Genomic DNA, 22,006 nt, shown 5'->3' with positions numbered 1-22,006 from the left:
TTGGCTCAACTGAAAAATGTAAATTTTAATGTATTGGAAGACTCTTATGAATATTGGTCAATCCTTTCCACAATAGTTTTATTACAAAGATGCAATCAATTTGTTATTCCTTGTAAATACTATATTAAGAAAATACTTAATTTGATCATTTTTAACCAATTGACCTCTGGAAGATTTTTACCCCCTTTTATGACCAGGCCATTTTTTGTGATATGCTGCTGCTCTACTTTATCTGACAATTGCATGGTCATGCAATGCTGTACATAAATGAAATTTGTAATTTTTTTTCCCACAAATAGAGCTTTCTTTTAGTGGTATTTGATCACCTCTGGGGTTTTTTATTTTTTAAGCTATAAATGAAAAAACACCAACTTTCTAAAAAAAAGAAAAAAAAAAACCCAATATTTTTTTTTCTTTTTGCTATAAAACCTATCCAATTGAAAAATCTGAAATTGAATTGAAAGGTTTCTTCCTAAATATAGGCCAAAATGTATTCTACTACATACAGATAGGTCCGTATATATTTGGACACAGGCACAATTTTCATACTTTTGGCTCTGTATGCCACCAGAATGAATTAAAACAAAACAATCCAAATGAATTTGAAGTGCACACTTTTAGCTTTAATTCAAGGGGTTGAGCATAAATATCAAGTACAAATTTTAGGAACTGCAACCATTTTTATACACAGTCCCTACATTTTCAGGGGCTCAAATGTAATTAGACAAATTAATATAATCCTAAATAAAATGTTCATTTTTAATATTTTGTTGAGAATCCTTTACTGGAAATGACTGCCTGAAGTCTGGAACCCATGGGCATTACCAAAGACTGGGTTTCCTCCTTTCTGATGCTTTGCCAGGCTCTAACTGCAGCTGTCTTCAGTTGTTCTTTGTGGGTCTTTCTGCCTTTTTTTTTGCCTTCAGTAAGTGAAATGCATGCTCAATTGGCTTGAGATCAGGTGATTGACTCGGCCATTGCAGAATATTCCACTTCTTTTCCTTCAAAAGCTCCTGGGTTGCTTTACAGTGTGTTTTAGATCATTGTCCATCTGTACTGTGAAGTGCTGTCCAATCAACTTTGCTGCATTTGGCTGAATCTGGGCTGACCGTATATCTCTAAACACTGCAGAATTCATCCGGCTGCTTCTGTCTTCTGTCACATAATCAATAAACACCAATGATCCCGTGGCACTGGAAGCCATGCATGCCCATGCCATCACACTGCCTCCACCATGTTTTACAGATGACGTTGTGTGATTTGGATTATGAGCTGTTCTATGCCCTCTCCACACTTTTTTTTTTTTTTTTTGTTCCCATCATTCTGGTACAGAATAATCTTAGTTTCATCCGTCCAAAGAATGCTTTTCCAGAACTGGTCTGGCATTTTTAGATGTTTTTTGGCAAAGTCTAATCTGTTTTTTTTATTCTTCAGGCTTATGAATGGTTTGCACCTTGTGGTGAACCCTCTATATTTGCTCTCATGAAGTTTTCTCTTGATTGTAGACTTTGACAATGATACGCCACCCTCCTGTAGAGTGTCCTTCACTTGTCTGGATGTTGTGAATGGGGTTTTTCTCTACCATAGAGAGGATCCTGCGATCATCCACCACTGTTGTCTTCCGTGGACGTGCATGCCTTTTTATGTTGCTGAGCTCACTAGTGCATTCTTCTTTCCTCAGAATGTACCAAACTGTGTGACTCCTAATGTTGCTGCTATCTTTCTGATGGATTTGTTTAGTTTTTGAAGCCTTACAATGGCCTGTTTCACTCGCATGGACAGCTCCTTTGATCGCATGATGTAGGTTCACAGCAATAGATTCCTAATGCAAATACTACACTTGGAATCAACTCCAGACCTTTTACCTGCTTAATTGATGAAGAAATAACGAAGAAGTAGCACACACTTGGCCATGAAACGGTTTTTGATTCAATTGTCCAATTACTTTTGGTCCTTTGAAAAATGGGGGATGGCTACTCTTAAGAGCTGTAATTCCTAAACCCTTCCTCCAATTTGGAAGTACAGTACATACCCTCAAATTAAACCTGAGAGTGTGCACTTTCAGCCCATATCCATGATATAACTATAGCTTGAATATGTTTTGGTAAATACCTAACAAAAAAAAAATCTACATTTGTTTTTTTATACTAGTAATGGCGGCGATCAGCGACTTATAGCGGGACTGCGATATTGCGTTGGACAGTCTGACAACTCGTGGGAACCAAAATATATACACTGTCACTGTATTGATGACACTGGCTGGGAAGGGGTTAAACATTTAGGGCAATCAAAGGGTTAATTGTGTGCCTAGCCAGTGTTTTTTGTGTATACAGTGTGCTGTTTTTACTAGGCAGTCTACTAGATTTTATTCCCTGAATAAAATCCAGCAGATTGTCATTGACATAACACAACTCTGCCTTGTTTACATAGGCAGGGCTGTGTTCTGTCATTCTCCTCAGCGATCAACAGGTGCCAGCGCTCATCCATTGGCTGACACCTGTTGATCGAATTCTGCTGTGTCCAGTCACAGCAGAAGCGGTGTTCTGGCAACAGGCGCGTGCCTCCCATTGGCAGAAATGCAAAATCACGTTTTATATATGTGATTTTGCACATATCGTCTACCCTGTAGTAGTAGATCTGCTATAGGGCGGATGGCAAGTGGTTAGCTAAAGTTTAATCTGCAAAGATTTGCCTGCCCTGTTTTTTCCACCCACCACCATCAATGTGCTGATTGTAACAGCGTATACCCAGAGATGGACGCGGTTCAACCATTTTTGCTTCAACCTCCATCTTGGCAAAGGGATTAACCATCCTGACAAATAGATTTCTCCCTCATTCTTCCCCCCTCCCTCCTTAGATAGGCCCAGCGACATTTGGCCAGTATGTGTGTGAGTTGGGAATGTCACAGGAGGGTCATAGGAGCTATAAAGCCCCCCAAGGGAGCCGGGGCTTCCCGGTCCAAAGAACCTGCAAATTGTAACACCTCGTAAGAGATAAGGCAAGCTTTCCCAGGAGTTGAAAGAGATTCCAACCTAATAAACCTAACTCAGCGTAGGTGACAGAATCAGATAAACACTTTTCAAAATCCATTTCTCCCTATGTCTCATATATTGGAATATGAGAGACTTACATAAAAACCGGACCTATCGTCAGATTGGCCACGAGAAGGCGAACAGTTTGATAGGTCACTCGCATTGTCTCGGATACATAGGAAAACAGAAAAGTAGATCTTGTGAACCGTACAGTGTATAATTTTAGAATTCATATCTAATCAATCCTCAGACGTGTCTGCATAATAATCTACCCGCGGGTGGAATGTCACTTGTGCAGCTGGAAAGTTATGGGCCAAAATATGAGTTACGGGAGATTTTGGCTCTAGTTGAGGTATCCACCCATACCTCCACGCCCTAAGCGGGGTATTGGTCCTTGACTTCAGAGACACCCCCTGCTGGGAGCTACAAAATAGGCTGTCAGGCCTAAGAGTGTAAGTTGAAGACGTCTCCCATTTTAACATCAATACCACCTGGGGAGACCCGTGCCCTTTTGCTCTGGAACTTGGATCTGCTAACCCAGGACTTTGGCAAGTACCTTAACCCTTTCACCTCTCTCTGATATCTCTTTGCTGTACTGTTGGTCTCTGTATGTTTATATATATATCTTAGTTACATCTTGTTCTGTAAATATTTTTATTGCACCCGTTTGACCTTTTTAGTAATAAATCTTTCCTTCTGAAAATGTTGAACTGTTTCTTTAGCGCTTTATTGCAATTTACGAATTCCTGCCTCTAAAGAGAACACTACTGTGTTTAACTCTCTGCATAATCGGCCTGCGTTGACCGTATTATGCAGACGATCATTTCAACCATTGTAGTGTTTTAGCTGATATTGCCGAGTTTCCTCTTTCTCTGTACAAAAAGGAGGTGGTGGCAGTGTGAAGGGTTAATTGCGTAATAAACCTGACCCAGTAACAATTGCTCAGGCTGCTAGTACATCGATTGTGGTCCAATTAGCTGGAAAATCGTTGTGCAGGGTGCAGCTGGATGTGGCATTGTTACGCATGTGACATTGCGGTTTTAGATCGGCTAGTCCTTTGGTCACGAGTTTGGTGAGAAGGTCTGACGCCGCGATCGTGACACTGATTACATTTTAAAATAAAATCTTTTGTTGTTTTCAAATATTATTTTAGACCCACCGACATTCTGACTGGATCTCTGTGCTTCTATATGCAGTGCAGGCAGATCACAGCTGGTGGGTTCATCATGATGCTGTACATACAGTGGGAAAATAATTATTTGATCCCCTGTAGATTTTTTAAGTTTGCCCACTTACAAAGAATTGAAGGGTCTATCATTTCTATCATAGGTGTATTTTAAATGATAGAGACAGAATATCAACCAAAAACCCAGAAAAAAACACACTATACAAATGTTATCAATTGAGTTGCAGTTCAGTAAGTAAAATACGTATTTAATCCCCTACCAACAATAATTATGACTCCCATAGATTGGCTATGTGGTACACAGATTTTCCTGTCAATTTAAGAAGGTGCTCCTAATGACAACTTATGTGTATAAAAGACACCTGTCCACAGAATCTTTCTTTCTTCCTCTCAAACCTCACCATCATGGGCAAGACCAAAGATCAAAGGATGTCAGGGACAAGATTGTAGACCTGCACAAGGTTGGAATGGGCTACAAGACCATCAGCAAGAAGCTTGATAAGAAGGAGACAACTGTCGGAGCGGTTCAATTCACAAATGGAAGAAATGCAAATTAACCATTAATCGCCCTCAGTCTGTAGCTCCTTGAAAGATTTCACCTCATGGGGTAAGGCTGATCATGAGAAAAGTGAGGGATCAGCCCATATCACGGGAGGAGCTTGTGAATGATTTCAAGGCAGTTGGGACCACAGTTTCAAAACATTGATAACACAATACACCGCCATGGATTGAAATCCTGCAGCGCCAGCAAGGTCCCCATCCACAAGAATTCACATGTACAGGACTGTCTGAAGGTTGCCAAAGAACATCTAAATGATTCAGAGAAGGATTGGGAGAAAGTGCTGTGGTCAGATGACACCAATATTGAGCTCCTTGGCATTAACACGACTTGCTGTGTTTGGAGGAAGAAAAATGTTGATCCTAAGAACACCATCCCTACCGTCAAGTACAGAGATGAAAACCTTATGCTTTGGGGCTGTTTCTCTGCTAAAGGTACAGGCTGACTTTGCCGCATTGAGGGGCCAATGTACAGGGCCATGTATTGTAAAATCTTGGATGAGAACCTTTTTCCCTCAGCCAGAACACTGAAGATGGGTCGTGGATGGGTCTTCCAGCATGACAGTGACCCAAAACATACCAGAGCAACAAAGGAGTGGCTCAAGAAGAAGCACATTAAGTTCATGGAGTGGCCTAGCTAGTCTCCAGACCTCAATCCTATAGAAAATATATGGAGGGAGGTGAAACTTCGAGTTGCCAAGTGACAGTCAAGAAACCTTAAGGATTTAGAGAAGATCTGTGAAGAGTGGACCAAAATCTCTCCTGAGATGTGTGCAAAGCTGATTATTTTGCTCACTGAACTGCAACTTAATTTATAGCATTTGTATCATGTGTTTTTTTTCTGGATTCTTTGGTTGATATTCTGTCTATCATTTAAAATACACTTATGATAAAAGTCATAGACCCTTCATTTCTTTGTAAGTGGACAAACGTACAAAATCTACAGGGGATCAAATAATTATTTTCCCCACTGCAGGTTTTCTAAAAACATCATAGCACACTGCCTCAGTATTCCTATCATGAGCCTTTAGTCCTGATGTAAGCAGTGGGCTGACTCTTTGGGGGAGCTTTGCAAATTTGATTACCTTTTGGCTACTTTCACACTGATCCGCTGCAAAAATGCATGGGGTGTTTTTTTACCCCGCTTTTTGAACGTTTTTTTAAAGGACATGTGACTTAAAAACTGCACCAAAAATGCTTCTCAGAGGTGTATTTGCGGCATTTTTAAGCGCTTTACAGGTGTTTTTTAGGTGTTTTCCGTTGATTTCAATGGCAAGAGCTGTTTTTTTGTTTTTTTGTTTGTTTTTTTTACCCCAAACATGCCCCAAAGATACTGCAAGCAGAAGTTTTTACACCGCAAGCGCAACGCCTCAGTGTGAAAACTTTCATAGATATACATTCACATTCCTAGGTAAGCATTTTTCTTGAGCTTTTTAGGTGCTTTTTTTTAACGCAAAAATGCTTCAAACACACCTCAGTGGGAAAGTAGCCTTAATGGGTGGATGTCAGTCTGGAGGTGTGAGCATTCCTAGGCAGACTGTATTTGTAACTCTCACATGTGATTTTTGGTCTCAATGAGTAAAAAAAACTAAAATCCAATTATTAAAAGGTGCTGGCTGGGGACAGTAAGACTGGAGCGGAAAGAGCTAAATTATGCTGGATTTCCTTATGCCAGAAAGTCAGGCAGACTCTATATGAAGCTGACAGTGTGCAGTGAAATCAGTACTTTTATCCTTCCTTTCCCCCCTTTGACATGTTTAAATGTTTGCAGTATTTCCCACATTTCCAAACAGGTCATTGCAATACTGTGGCCAAAATATAGTAAGCAGCATTAGTTAGGCCTATGGCTACCTATTTTTATTGTTCCTCCAGGTGAACCTCCTGCTTCGAAAGCAGGTCAACCATGGGTGAATGCTACCCCGAAAAAATGATCATCTGCGTCCAGTGCTGATGTTTCCTATGCAGTCTCACAGCTGTCTGTAATTCAGAAATAAATCTCTGGGTACACACCACCCCTATATCAGGGAAAATCGTACAATTCTTACACATTGTATTAAAATGTATTTGTCAGCGCCTGGAAGAAGACAAATAGGCAGCTTGCAGCGAGGGTATTATACAAAAAATCCTTATAAATAAATTTAAGGTGCAGTGCCCATAGCAATATGACTATAAAATTGATATCTAGTAAGTGCAAAACAATTAGAATAAAGTGCAATTCATCCACAAATAATCCAATTCACCAATATGATACAATCCACCAGTCCCATATGTGAAATACATAATCAGTTCATATATGGTAAAGTGCAACAAGTTTCCACTACTATGATGTGGACTTTGTAAAAAAGCTTTGTGAGTCTATATCTTGCAGCTGCCACCACCAGCACTCCGCACTCGCCAGACGTTATGGCTGCCTAAATGTAAGCGGCATTCTGATTGCAGTCCCTTTTTAAGGTATCACTTCACTGGCTGCAACACTGAGTACAGCACCGCCATCCAGGACAGGATGATAAATACTGCCGCTATATAGAATGAATGCTCACAGACTGGAGCCTGAAAGTTCTCTCATACTGTAGCATTTATTAAAAATTCAATGTAAAGCACATTAAAGCATATGGGATCAAATAGCATCAGTCAGCACTGACAATTATGGCTGCCGCATACAGTCCATGCAGCGGCGTGATGTCAGCACTTAACTGCATCCAATGCGTTTGCACTGTAGAGCGTCCTCGGGGGTCAAAACCCTGCTGTCAGAACATTCAGCAGGAGTGATTCCACCTTCCACCTCAAATGTGTGTGTGAGGGGGTAATCGTGTCAGGATTTTTTTTTTTTTTTTCAAACCTGCTGGTTGAATGAAAAAAACAAACTGAATTTTCTATGGGCTGCTTAAGAGTTTAAAATCCTGTCTTTTTTTCTTTTTTTTTTTTTTTTCTCTGTTGGGATATTCATTCACTCTGTTGTAGGATATCCATTTGGATAATTAACTACTGGTTTCTAAAGCTTTTGTTATATGATTGTCTATTTTTTCCAGATGTTCACACGTTAATGCTTTTAAACTTTATCCTTGGATCCATCAGTTTAGCAACAACGTGAGATCGGCTGATCAAGTAAGACCTGTTTACTTTCCTGATGTCAATCCTCATGATCTCCCAACAAATTCAAATTTTTCCATGACTGCAGGAGACTTCCAGGAAATATATTCAGATAACAGTGAGTAAAAAGGTCCTTGATAAGTAATCCAATCCTCCATGCTTTAAAGAAAAGCAGTGGATACATACAAACGTATGGTGGAATTGAAAAGGTCTGTGTAGGTTGTAGTAACCAATTACATTTCCTTCTGTGACTTGCCATACCTAAATGAGACAGGTAGAGTATTTCTACTACAAGCCACCTGATTTTCCAGATGTAGTATTGCTACTACAAGCAACCTGTGTTAAAAAAGTGAAACTTTACTTAGTGGAGACATGCCATTTTGACTTGAAAAGTATATCCTGCTCTTGCAGTGAAAAACAAATGCATAAAAGCTGTAGAGAAAAAAAAAAACAGCCATCAAATTGTATGATCACCTTCCTCATAAGCAGATTTCCAATTAAAAAATGTGTTACTACACTGTTCATCAGTTATGTATATATTTCACAGTCCATAATTTATGTTCTGCTTAGTTATCCCTTCTTGAATGTATTCTCTCGCTGTCAGCAGCACTTGGTCTGTGGTTCTCCTGTCACTTAGCATTGTGTAATGGTATCAATATACTCTGCATTGTAGTGGAGATTCTCATTTGTTGAGCTCTCACAATACCACTTGCATACTAACATGGCTACTGTGCTAAGCCACAGCATTTGTTAAACTGGTCATTGTGTTTCTCTGATAGTGTTGATGTGTGACAATTTTATAAGTAGAAAAACAAAACCATGGCAGTCCCTGGTTGAAGAGATGTGGAGCAAAATGATGTTACCAAAACTCTGGATGATATAAAGAGGATATTGTAAATACTTTGTAATAGGAAATTTAGAGTACAGCAAAATAAAGCAAATTTTCCTGGAGTTCTCCTGAGAGCTTCTCTTTATTTTAAGTCACAGACAAAGTGGTGCTGGAAAACTATGCCACTGTAAAAAATTATACAAAATACTTCTCTTCCCTGGAGTGGTATTTATACAGGCTCTTGTGTTCAATCCTCACATGAACTGGCCAATCAATAGACACAATTCTGATCATCTAATCCTTGGGGTTTATTCAACAGATTAATTATTGTGAAAAAAACCAAACACAGTGGCGTAAGAATTGCATCTATCAAAGCTAAAATCTGCTTTACTGTTCATGCTACTGTTTTTTGATTTCTGCTATGTAATACCTGAACAATGGGGATAATACTAGTGACCTGGCATATATTAACTCCTAATAGAGCAGTCTGCCACATCTGGAAAAGAAAACTTGAAAGTTAGCTATGCTCAGTTCTATCTGCATACATGGCTTATATCCGCATACAGGCTTCCATAAACACTTGGAAAAAAGTCCATCTATATACCATGGGCTTACATATATATCCATGGCTTCCTGTCCCGGCATAGCCAGTCTGCCTCACAAAAACTTCAGTGCATAAATTTCCCACCAATATTCCATCTCGGAAAAAGTATAAAGCTGGTTGTTTGTTTTTTTCCTTTATAAATCGGATGCATATTTTAAAACAACACTGTCACTGTTTAAAAAACTAACTGCAAAGAACAGCGTTAACCACTTCCAGACCGGACACTTTTACCCCCTTCCTGACCAGGGCAATTTTCAGCTTTTAGCGCTATCACACTTTGAATGACAATTGCGCGGTCATGCAACACTGTACCCAAATGAATTTTTTACCATTTGTTTGAGACAGATAAAGCTTTATTTTGGTGGTATTTATTCACCACTGGGATTTGTATTTTGTATTTTTTTTGCTATGTAAATGAAATGTCCAAACATTTTGAAAAAAAGTGTTTTTTTTATAAAATTTTACAAATAAATAATATTTCATCATAAATCTTAGCCAAAATTTATTCCGTTATCTTTTTAGTAAAAAAAAAATCCAAATTAGTTTATAACCAAAAATTATAATTTTTAAACATTTTTTTTTACATTTTTATTTTATTTTTTTAAATTATTATTTTTTATTTTTTTTATTTTTTTTACATACTGTCACCCTAGCAGTACAGTGTCACCATGGTGACACTGTACTACTTGTGGGGGGTGATGAAGATTTTTTTTTTTTTTTTTTACACTGATTGCTTTTACACCCATATAGGATGTAAAAGCAATCATTTCTCTTTCTCTCTGTGTGTATTCTTGCACTCATTGAGAAGTACTGAGTGAGCTGTGATTGGTCACAGCTTGTCACATGGTACAAGGCTTTTGTGAATAGCCTTGTACCATGTGACCTCTGTGATCATTCACAGATTTCACACATAGTAAGCAATGATGTCACAAGTGACATCTTGCGTACTACTTTGTATGTGATCACTGATTGGCCAATCAGTGATCACATGATCGGGACCTCGTACAGTGGTCCCGTCCGATCGGTGTTTCACTGTGTCCAGAGGACACAGCGGGCACCGGATCACGGTGCTGTGCGCTCCCAGGGAGCGCGCACAAGCAGGGTGCGGGGAGGCCGTTTATAAACGGCCACCCGACCCTGCAGTGCCACCGTTTATATGCAACGGCCGGTCGGGAAGTGGTTAACGTGGTAGTGAAATCAAAGTGTTAAAATCTGCTGACAGGCAGGGTCTTTGTAATAGAAAAGACCCTAGAAATGTCCCGTTTTGCCTGTCGGCAGTAATGTGATCTGAACACGTTTATGGCCTGCTCTGTGTACCGCGGTGATTTGACTCCACATGCACAGGAGCGACATCACCACGGCCTGCCCATTTAAGCAGCCGAAGATACAAAACCCAGACGGGGGACCATGTGAAGATGGAAGTGCTAGGGGAGCCATGACAGCGTTGCACTAGAGGGCTCCATACATTAACTAAAACCTGCAGGGGGCCCATTTTTTATTATTATTTCTGATGACTTTACTACCAATTTAATACTAACCTGCACTGACACCCATTATTCAGATATTTAGCCTCTTGCAATGTTAAGGCCTTTGTGGAACCTTTATATCCAACACTTAAGACATATCAAGTGTCTTTGTTCCCTGCTGAGCACTGTGGTTCCATCTGCTGGCCCCTATGTCACTAATGTGTTTTGTACTGATGTAGGGACCAGTGGATGGAATGACAATCTGCGGCATGGGACCAGGCAACTAACACTCCCATTAGCTGTGCTGGATGTTAAAATCCTGCTGGGGAGCATAGCTCTCCAATAGAGAGATCTGAAGGACAAGCTAATATTGACTGCCTTCTTTTGCAGTTATTTTTTTTTAAAATGATTTTCTTCTTCCATGCGCATACATTATTTTCATGTATTTGTATAGGATCCAAGACACTTTCATCCCTTTTATGTTCAGCATGCAGTTTGAAAATTGCAGGTATCTCATGATGAGGCTTTGGAACACCTTAGGATCTCTAAAGATGATATATACTCCTACTTAAGTAGAATGTATATGTTAGAAAATGGTTAATGTTTGCAGATTAAACATGTCTTATCTGTTTTACATCATTTGCATCCTAAACAATTTACTGGTATACACTAAATAGTATTGTTTAGTATTCTCTTTTGCCTTTTGTGTTTTACAGCAAATACATGGGATTGCATAGCAACATGTTTCTTTATAGACACTGCTCACAATGTTCTGGACTATATAGAGACAATCTGGAAAATTCTCAAGCCAGGTGGCCTATGGATTAATTTAGGTATTACTATTACTGTTTACTAATTATTATTATTATTATTATTATTATTCTCCAAACATTTTTTTGCGATGCAGTAAGATCCAGTAAATGAAATGCACCTTTTGGCTGTCCTAGACTAACGTCTTCTGAAATAGAATATGCCCACTGTTTAATTAGCTTTTTAAACTGATGTCTATTCCTTCTATAATTTCCCATTACATTTCAGACTCTATCAACCATTGCACAATTTATAAATCACAAGGTGTTACATTTGTAGAAGGCAGGAGTCTTTGGGCTGGGGAGGTGTTAACTTGACAGTATATGGTATATTTGGATATTTTGTATCATGAACCACATAAAGTACTAGTGAGAAACTTAAGACATACTGTAACAGATTTTGTGCCTAGGTTTCTTTTTGGGATATCCCTATTAAAAAAACATGGGAGCACAAACACTTCAGATCTTTTGGACAATCTTATTACCCAAGAAACAACAACTATGTATAATTAAAATACAAACAATTTTTGTTACACATCTTAAAAATAATAACCTAAAGATACATTATTAAAATAATTGACAAATTGTCAAGTTGTGACTCATATCAGGTCGCACAGAGTTCTTCAAATAAGTTGCTGATCACACCAGTTGATAAGACCAGTTCCAGATGATACAATATAGGAGTGCAATATGTAGCTGTGCCTCTACATATTTTGTGGCCTACACTGCTTCCTCAGGAGGAAAAATGAGCAAGAGAACTGTCTACAATAGAACATAATCTAAACATATAGCATAGAGCAAAATACAATGCAATAGTGAAATACCAACTTCATAAATTGCACGGGTGATTGAACATTTGCTTACGGACAAAAACAGATGCCCAAGGGAGGGTCCCGCATGAGTATGCCAAAACTTCCCCCCGGAAGTGCCCAGAAAAACCCACCAATAAAGGGGAGAGGAATCAAACATAGCCAAAATAATCCATAGTACCAAAGGTCTCAAACAGAAGAAAAAAGAAAAGGAGGAAAAGCGAGAAAGGAAAAAACGGGGGGGGGGGCTCCCTTCTTAGAAATGGTGAATCCTTTTCCCTGCAGATCTTTGCTGACTGCGGAACCAAAGGAGTTCTTTACTGCTATAATTACTTAAACACTTTGGGGCATCATGTTGATAGATTCATTTTCTCCTTTCAAGAATGTTAACTGCATTTTTTCATTGCACAATTGATGGAAGGGTGGGAGACTACCATTTCTGGGCCACTAGTTTATGAGTTAGGAAGAGTAAGCATACTACCAATAATTTAAATGTCTGAGAGATCAAACCTGGGATGATACTCAAAAGTGCAATTTTAGGATCCACAGACAGGTGAAAATAGTATAAACTATTAATTGTAAAAAATAGATGACCAAAACCTAAATCATTTGGTGTGACTACTCTTAAGGGCTCTAATTCCTAAAATCTTCCTCCAATTTGGATGTACATACTTTCAGCTGATATCCATTATATAACCATAGCTTTAATATGTTTTGATAAATACCTGAAAAAACTAAAATATATATGGACATAACTGTATGTGCCATTGTTCCTTTGGTCCCCACCCCCTCCAACATAAAGATGAAACTTCTGAACGTTGTTTATGTGCTACACTAGGTGCAATATACCATCTTACTAAACATTTATGATTCATTTCGACAGTGTTCATGTTCATCACCCCATGTGTTAATTTAAATATTTTTTTTTTTTGTTGCTTATTCAGTTTTGTTATAAGCTCCTTTTCCCACTTCTCGAAGTATAATGGAGAATCAGATCCAGCTAATTCAATAAGGATCTTATAGATCCTAGAGGTGACATGTTTTTGAACTCCACATTCGTTAGAATGAATACATGTCCTCATCCGTCCTTAGTGGCTGCAGGAGAGCTGCAACAAATTGTCCTAGTTGGTAATAACGCCACTCATCTAATGTGAAAATTAAATCTTTTTTACTCTTTACATTTTGAAAATAACAATTTCCTCTTATCTACTATAGCCTTTAAGCACGCATTTCTATCTTTTATCCATTTCCCTGAAATATTATCTTTCTCTGGTGGGAAAAACGCTGTTTTCACCAGTGGTATTAATATTGAATTGTACTTCCATCACATTTGCTTGTGCATTACATCCCAAATCCTTAATACATTCGGTGTCAAAGTGCTTGTATTTTCATCCATTATATGAGACTGATGTGACAACCAGATAATCCTGTCTAACTGTGCCTTACTAAGTGTTCCTTCCATTTTTACCCAGCATTTCCCCTGTGGATTATGTATCCAATCTACTATTCATGGTAATAACACCGAAATATAGTATTTCCTAAAGTTAGGCAAGTTTAAACCCCCTTTCCATATTTAACTCTTGGTTTCTTATTTACCCATATATACCCGAGTATCTTTTTTTTTTTTTTTTTTTTTTTTAGGGTTGCAAAGAAAGATCCTGGTAAATGTATTGGGAGCATGTGAAACTATTCAGTACAATCACGGTCTTTACCATATTTATGCAACCTATCCAGGAAAGCCATCCCATTGAGATTTTCCTCAATTCATCCTTTATCTGGTTTATTAATGGAATATAATTTGTCTGATATAAATTCTTTATTGAGGAAGTTGACTTTATTCTTTAAATAGCTTAATTCTTTTTCCCTCCATGTAAAAGAAAAATCTTTTTGCAAAGTCTGTTTCCGCATCTTTGGAACATATTTAAAATCTCTGACTTTGAGGGGTTAATTTTCAAATTTGCTAACTCTCCGTAGTATTTTAATAATCTCATTAAATTAGGTAACGTTAGTTTAGGGTTTTTCAATATAAAACATGTCATCTGCGTATGCCGCTACCTTGTGTTCCACGTCTCCTATCCTGATTCCTGTTACATCTACCCTCTTTCTTATCGTCGCTAATAGTGGTTCCAGAGATATTACAAATAACAGGCGAGAAAGTGTACATCCCTGTCTTGTACCATTATTCATTTAAAAAAAACTGTGATAGGGACCTGTTGACCTTTACAACTGCTGACAGGACAATATATGGCTTTTTTTTTTATCCATTTTAACGTTTTGGACCCTAATCCTAATGCCTCTAACGTATCTATCATGAATCCCTAGTCTACCCTGTCAAAAGCTTTTTCCGCATCAATCGACAGGATTACCTTCGGCATCTTCTCTCTCTTGTTTTTTTTTCAGAAGGAGCAGTGATCTCAATCCATTGTCCCAACCTTCTCTGCCTGGAATGAATCCCACTTGATCTAAGCGTATCCACTCCGGCATCAGCTCTTTCATCTTAGTTGCTAGTACTTAGCGAATAATTTTGTGTCTATGTTCAGTAATGATATAGGTCTATAACTGGCACGCTGTGACCCATCCTTCCCCTCTTTAGGTATCATTGTTATATATGCTTGCAGTGGCTCTTCTCTCATTTCCAACCCCTCCTCTAACGCATTCATATATGTACATATTTTGGGGAAAAGTTGTTGTCTAAATTTCTTATAATATCCCACCCTATATCCATCAGGTCCGGGACTCTTTCCTACAGCCATACTCTTCAATGGTTTAATAAATTCCTCCTGGGAAATAGGTTTTTCTAAAGCTAATAATTTTGCTTCCGTCAGTCTTCGTAAGCCGGCCTCCTTTAAATATATCTGCCTTTTTTTTCCTTTATTTCTTCCTCTGTTTCTTTTTGGTTCTTAGATTTTACTCCGTACAACCTGCTGTTATTTTTTTTAAGTGTGTTAGCGATATCAGTGGTGGATAGTGCCATTTCTCTTGTTTCATTTACATTTTTTCTATAAAATTATTTGATTTCTTTTCCCTTACCTTTCTCATTAAATATGTTCCTGGTCTATTCCCCCACTGATGTCTTTCTTTTGAAACTTTATTAAAAATCCTCCTTGTTTCCTGTTCCATAAGATCTTTTAACTCTTCTCTTTTTAGAATTATCTTTAGTTGTATATCTAAATACATTTTTTTTATGTAGCTATTCTAAATATAGAACTCCTCCGTCAATAACCTTATTTTCTTCTCCCGATCTTTCTTTTTTTTTTTTTCACCCCTATTGAAATCAAAATTCCCCTGATATATGCCTTGTGTGCCTCCCAAATTGTAGCAACAGATACCTCCTCAGTCTTGTTAGACATAAAGTATTGCTTCCTTCTTTAATCTTTTTTCTATTGCTGGATCTTGTATAAACATCTCATTTAATTTCCACATACTTATTTTGTACCGCTCTCCTCCCACCCGTAGTCTCATTGTGACAGGTGCACGGTCAGATATAGACATTACTTCTACGTTAGATTTTACCATAGATTCCAATTGTCTGTCCACACTCATATAATCCAGTCGTGACTACATCCCATGCACTGGGGAGAAGGTATAATCACTTTCTCTTGGGTGTTTTAACACTCGAAGTGTCAATCAATTTGCATTGATGTAGCATCTTTTTAACAGATTTAAATTTTTTACCTCCATTTCTCTGCGAACGCGATGACGTGTCCATTCATGGATCCATGCAGAAATTAAAATCTCCTGCCAAAAACTACCCCTCTTAAAATCTATAAGTTTTCTAAGCATACCCTCGAGAAATACCACTTATTAGGACAGTAAATGTTAACTAACGTACATTCTAGTCCCTGTAGGTTTCCTCTCAGAAATAAAAAATGACCTTTTGGATCCACCACCCTTTCTTCTAACGTGAATCTTACATTTTTTCCAAACCCAGTTACTATTCCTTTTAGCCCTTTTTATTGGTGAGTCCGCATAATACCAGGTTGGATATTGTCTCAAGTATAGCTTGACATTTGTATCTTGAGATATGTGTCTCTTGTAGAAACACTACCACTACATCTACCGGTATAGAGTGTTGATGTATTTCCCTAAGAATGTTATGTCTTTTAGTCGGAGTGTTTAATCCCTTCACGTTATGAAATTGATCAAACTCATTTCTGCTGCTATTTCTCTTTTCCTTGATTTGGAACATAAAGATTTCCCCCACCCAATCTATCCCGCCCCCTCTTCCCCATTCTACCCTCCCTCTCTCTTCTCCGTGTTACTCTTAAAAAAAACCCTTGGCCGAATACTTGCCCTTGAATCTGTCATGGTTTATTACCACTAACAATTCCTATTCCAGGGTGAGACTCAAAACACGCACACCAGCTCTGACCCCTAGCTCGCATCATTGGGGTCAAGAATTCGATAGCATCTTTTGCCTCCTGACATACCGCCATTTCCTTGTAGTAATTCCTTCCCTATCTTCCTCAGAGTTCCCTCCTTCCTAACCCCTCCTACTTTATTTATCATTATGCCTGTCCAGTGTCATCTATTTCTTTACCTCAAGACCACTTCCGAGGAAAGGGGACAACCAATTACATAAAATATTGGCATAAAAGGAGGAACGCCCCTTGGCCACCCCCCCAACTTTCACTCCCTATCGCATTACTATGTAACAACTGTTTTCTAACACTGCACTCTTCTTAGACCCCTCTGACCACCCCAGAATGTCCACTTTCTTTAGATCTAGTCTTTCACAAAAGTCACTTAACTCTTCTAGTAATCTCACTCTCGCCGATTTCCCATCTTTCCACCCAATCAAGCATGCAAGGAATCCCCAGTTGTATTGAACATTTTTCTCCCTCATCTGATTGAACAACGGTTTTAGAGATCTTCTTCTGGCCAATGTCTCAGGTACAATGTCAGTGAAAATTTGCAATTTTATTTCAGGGATCCTACACAATTTCTTCTAAATTCTTTCTTTATCTTCATAATGGTAGAATCGGACTATCACATCTCTGGGGGTATCTGATGTTGCCCCTTGAGGATGCCTAGACCTAAGCACTCTGTCTATTTTCAAGTGCTCTGCTGCTGGTCTACCATCATTGGATTGAACATTCTCCTTATTTTATCCCGTAAGTCCTCTCCTTGAGTTTCTTCTGGTAGGCCCCGGATCCTTAGATTGTTCCTTCTATCTGTTCTCTTGATTTTCCAATTTGTATGAGAGCTTTCTCTGTTCTCTTCGTATCTCTTCCACCTTCGCTTCTAGTTTAACAATTAATTGGGCATGTGTCTCCATTTTCCTCTGTACTTCTTCAACTCGAGTCAATACTCGTCCCAGGTCTTTGTGTAATACTTCATGGAGTACTCTAATTTTGCAAACATTTTCGCCATTTCTATTTTTGTGGGCATTTGTGACATAGCTGCTTGTTATTCCTAGTTTCCTTGTTCTATTACACTTTCCGTATTTATAGCTTCTTTAATCTGGTTCCCTTCCAGTATCCCAAATGACAATCTAGATTGATCTCCATCATACTTTGTTTACTCCATGCGGTTTCTCCGGAGTTTGGAATTCTCGGCTTTTCTTCTGTGGTGACATATATTTTCTTATTAGGCTTGTACTTGCATTTGATTGGGGGTTTTTTGTCCCCCCCCCCTCCCTTTAATAGATCTACTCTTCATATCGATAAGGATTTACTACTGGATTTACACTTTTCCAGTGTTACCGTCCCTGAGATAGCCCTCTTTCCTCTTCTTCTTGAGTCCCTGGATGACCCCTCCTGTCGTGCTTTGAAAGTAAAAATGTTTTTTTTTCAGTCCCATCAGCCCCTGAGACCACCAAGCAGTGTTCTTTTTCATCCACACAATCATTCAAACAGACAGTTACAACCTTTATAGCATATACAGCAGATCTTTAAGTGTTTGCTGCTACCCATGACAACTCACCATCACCGTCTGTGCCAAAAATGTGGGGCTGTTCGATCCCTATTCACTGCTCCATCTCATTCAGGCTTTCCAGTCAGGGTTTCCAATATTTATGGTGTGACTGTGGAGGGTCTTGAGGTGTCTCAGATGGTGTGTGTGTATTAATGGGGGGCATCCCCTGTGTGCACAACTGCTTCCTACTCCGCTGGGTCTCTGCTCTCCAGAGACTCCCGGGGTTCCTACCGCTGTCACATGGGTGCTCCCAGCATCCCTCCCTTCTTCTAAAGCCGCCGCCTCCTGTTCCGACAAGGCCACGAAGCTCCTCCGACCTCCCGCCAACCACCAGCTGCCAAGGGGTCTCGGCACACAGTGCCATGACATTTTCAGGGAAAGCATGATAATAATCCATCAGGCTTAAGACTGTTTGGCATAGAATCAGTCAGAGGCGATTCAGACAGTGGTAGGAGATTCCAGAGATTATGTATGAGAGAGATATATTGGATCTTCACCCTGGGTTCCCTCCTCCCTGGTAGACTCATTGAGGATCTAGAGGTCCATGGGGCCCACGAGATTGCTAACCACTTCCAAAGCAAGATCGACGCAATTCGCAGGGGCATCACCACTGCTCAGACTTCCGCCCCACTTAGCATCCCTCACACGAAATGCCCCCCATCACTCCTTTCCTTCGACCTCGCCACTGTCCAGACCTTTACCCTGCCCAACATTCCCCACACTCAGACCCCCTCAACACTCCACTCTCTGCTACCACTGAAGAGGTCACTAAGGTCTTCTCTGGAGCTCACCTTACTACCTGCCCCTTCACCCTGTCCCCACACAACTCCTACGATCACCCTCCTCCTCCATCCTACGCTCCCTCACTCACATCTTCAATCTCTCCCTCTCTGCTGGCACATTCCCCTCCCCTCTGAAGCATGTGCACATCACTCCCATACTTAAAAAACCCTCCCTGCGTCCCACCGAGCTAAACAACCTTAGACCCATCTCCCTGCTTCCATTCTCATCCAAACTCCTTGAGCGCTTAGCCTATAATCGCCTAAACTCCCACCTCACTGTCAACAACCTCCTTGATCCCCTACAATCTAGCTTCCATCCCCTACACTCCACCGAAACCGCCCTACTCAAACTCACCAACGACCTACTAACCGCCAAAGCCAAAGGCCACTACTCAGTGCTATTACTCATCGACCTCTCTGCGGCTTTCGACATGGTCGACCACCCCCTCCTCCTCAAAAAACTATACTCTTTTGGCCTCAGAGACTCCACTCTCTCCTGGCTCTCTTCCTATCTATCACAACGCTCCTTCAGCGTCACCTATAACGCTGCCACCTCCCTCTCACTCCCCCTCTCTGTTGGAGTCCCCCAAGGTTCTGTCCTCGGGCCCCTTCTCTTCTCCATCTACACCTCCTCCCTTGGTCAACTGATACACTCCCACGGCTTCAACTACCATCTCTACGCCGATGACACTCAAATCTCTCCACCCCTCGCCTCACCCCTTCAGTCTCCACCCGAATCACTAGCCTTCTGAACGACATATCAGACTGGATGTCACTCCACTTCCTCAAACTAAACCTTGCTAAAACCGAGCTCCTAGTTCCCCCCCCCAGCGCCCCCCCCCCCCCGACCTCTCCATCACGACCAACAACGCCACCATCAGCCCCACCCCGCATGCCAAAGTACTAGGTGTCATTCTAGACTCCAATCTGTCTTTCCAGCCCCAGAACCAATCGTTGACAAATTCATGCAGACTCCACCTCCGCAACATCTCCAAAATACGCACATTCCTAACTCCTGAAACCACAAAGCAACTCATTCACTCCCTTATCATATCACGACTTGACTACTGCAACTCCCTCCTCGCCGGCCTACCCCAACACAAGCTATCCCCGCTTCAGTCTATCCTGAATTCTGCGGCCAGACTCATCCACCTCACCAACCGCTCCGTATCCGCCTCCCCCTCTGCCAGTCCCTCAACTGGCTTCCGATTGCCCAACGCATAAAATTCAAAATATTAACATTGATGTACAAAGCTATCCATAACACTGCCCCAAACTACATCACCCACCTGATATCCATCTATCACCCAAAACGCACTTTCCGCTCCTTACAAGACCTCCTACTCTCCAGCTCCCTGGTCTTCTCTTCCCATGCCCGTCTCCAGGACTTCTCCAGGGCTTCCCCCATCCTCTGAAACTTACTACCCCAATCCGTCAGACTGTCACCTTCCCTCCTCACCTTTAGGCGCACCCTGAAAACCAGAGAAGCCTACCCAGCCCTCACCTAATTGCTGATCTCCTCCGCTCTTCCCACCACTCCATCCCCTACAGTTATTTCCTCCTGTACCACTCTCCCCTCCCTCCTAGATTGTAAGCTCCAAGGAGCAGGGCCCTCAAACCCCTCTTGTATTGCATTATATTGTTACTGTACTGTCTCCCATTATGTACAGCGCTGAGCAAACTTGTGGCGCTATATAAATACTGTATAATAATATAATCCCATGTTTATCAATTCCCACCTCAGCTTTTATCTTCCACCTTCCCTATGCCTTTCCTCTTTTCACTCATTTGAGTAAAATACAATATTGTTACCTGTTCCAGCCCATCTAGTACCATCTAGCTCTCAGCCCAGTGTCACAGGACACTTTGGACCATTACTACCACATTAGATGTGAGTAAACATCATTTATATCCTTGTTACATCGGGCTTTGAGCACCCACATGCATGATAACCATGTATAGTACGCCTTTTGACTTGCTGACTTAGTACACTGTGGTTACAGGGGACCCCACATCTACATGATCCACTTGTCCATACAGCTATATCCAATGTGGGGGTTCTGACCCTTATGGCATCATGCGTTTTATATACAGTATGACTTAAATTATGTTTATAATCCTATACTTTTATATAAATCATATAGACTTATTGTATTTTATTGATCATTCCACATTTGTGGCTATGCACACAATTGGGACCTCTGGCTCCACCCCCAAAAGCATCTGGCATACCTGCTATTTATTCCCATGGGTGAGACTGCCAAACACCCACCCCTTAGAAACAAGCACATTTAAGAGAGGACACATTGTAGATACTGGCTCTGAGGAAGAGGCAAGGCTTTAAAACGCGTCCGCCATTTGGAGGTCCACTAGTCCCTATACAGACATCATCTGGTGAGATTGGACTTTGCTGAACTTCATATGATGTGCCTTTGATATTTTATCCTTTTGTAAGTATATCACCATTTTTACACAATAAATACATTTTTTAAGGTAATGCAGTAGGCAGGTGCTCCCTCTGTTTGTCTCTTTTGCATACACCACGCTACACAGACCGGGACCTCCCGCTAACCATTGGCCACACAGAACAGGTTAGGTAGGGCTGGAGTCTGATCTTTTATTCCATAGTTCTAATGGTGAAAGTCTGGAGCTCCTGAAGTATACAGCCTCACGGTGCCATGTTCAGTTCCCTCCCCCCCGCTTGACTCTTTCCTGCTTATACAATCTATTTTAGATCTACCATCAACTATGTAGTGCATAGGTGGTATCTCCTTTTATTATAAAGTTTTGGTAAATCTAAAGGAGGTCAAATTGACATTGATGGATCAATTATTGGCCAATTCAGCCAGGACCAGCTGAGATGCGATCCGTCGATTTTCTTCAGTACTAGTAGCCTGTCTGATTTTTTTTTTTTTTTTCTTGCTA

General features: G+C 40.3%; 1 protein-coding gene across 1 annotated transcript in view; it reads left to right on the top strand.

Annotated features, from left to right (window-relative positions):
* Positions 1-22,006, top strand: part of CARNMT1 (carnosine N-methyltransferase 1) — a 51,939-nt gene that overhangs the window by 19,007 nt on the left and 10,926 nt on the right. Inside the window, exons 5-6 of the mRNA XM_089691082.1 lie at positions 7,806-7,984; positions 11,482-11,598. Of these exons, the coding sequence (XP_089547208.1) occupies positions 7,806-7,984; positions 11,482-11,598 (296 nt within the window). The remainder of the gene's footprint in view (positions 1-7,805; positions 7,985-11,481; positions 11,599-22,006) is intronic.

The sequence above is a fragment of the Staurois parvus genome, unplaced genomic scaffold, assembly GCF_062004578.1.
Source record: "Staurois parvus isolate SC_StPar_1 unplaced genomic scaffold, SC_StPar_1.0 ptg000549l, whole genome shotgun sequence".
NCBI classification, from domain to species: Eukaryota; Metazoa; Chordata; class Amphibia; order Anura; family Ranidae; genus Staurois; species Staurois parvus.
Note: the sequence above shows the minus strand (reverse complement) of the source record. Positions and strands in the feature narration are given on the sequence as shown.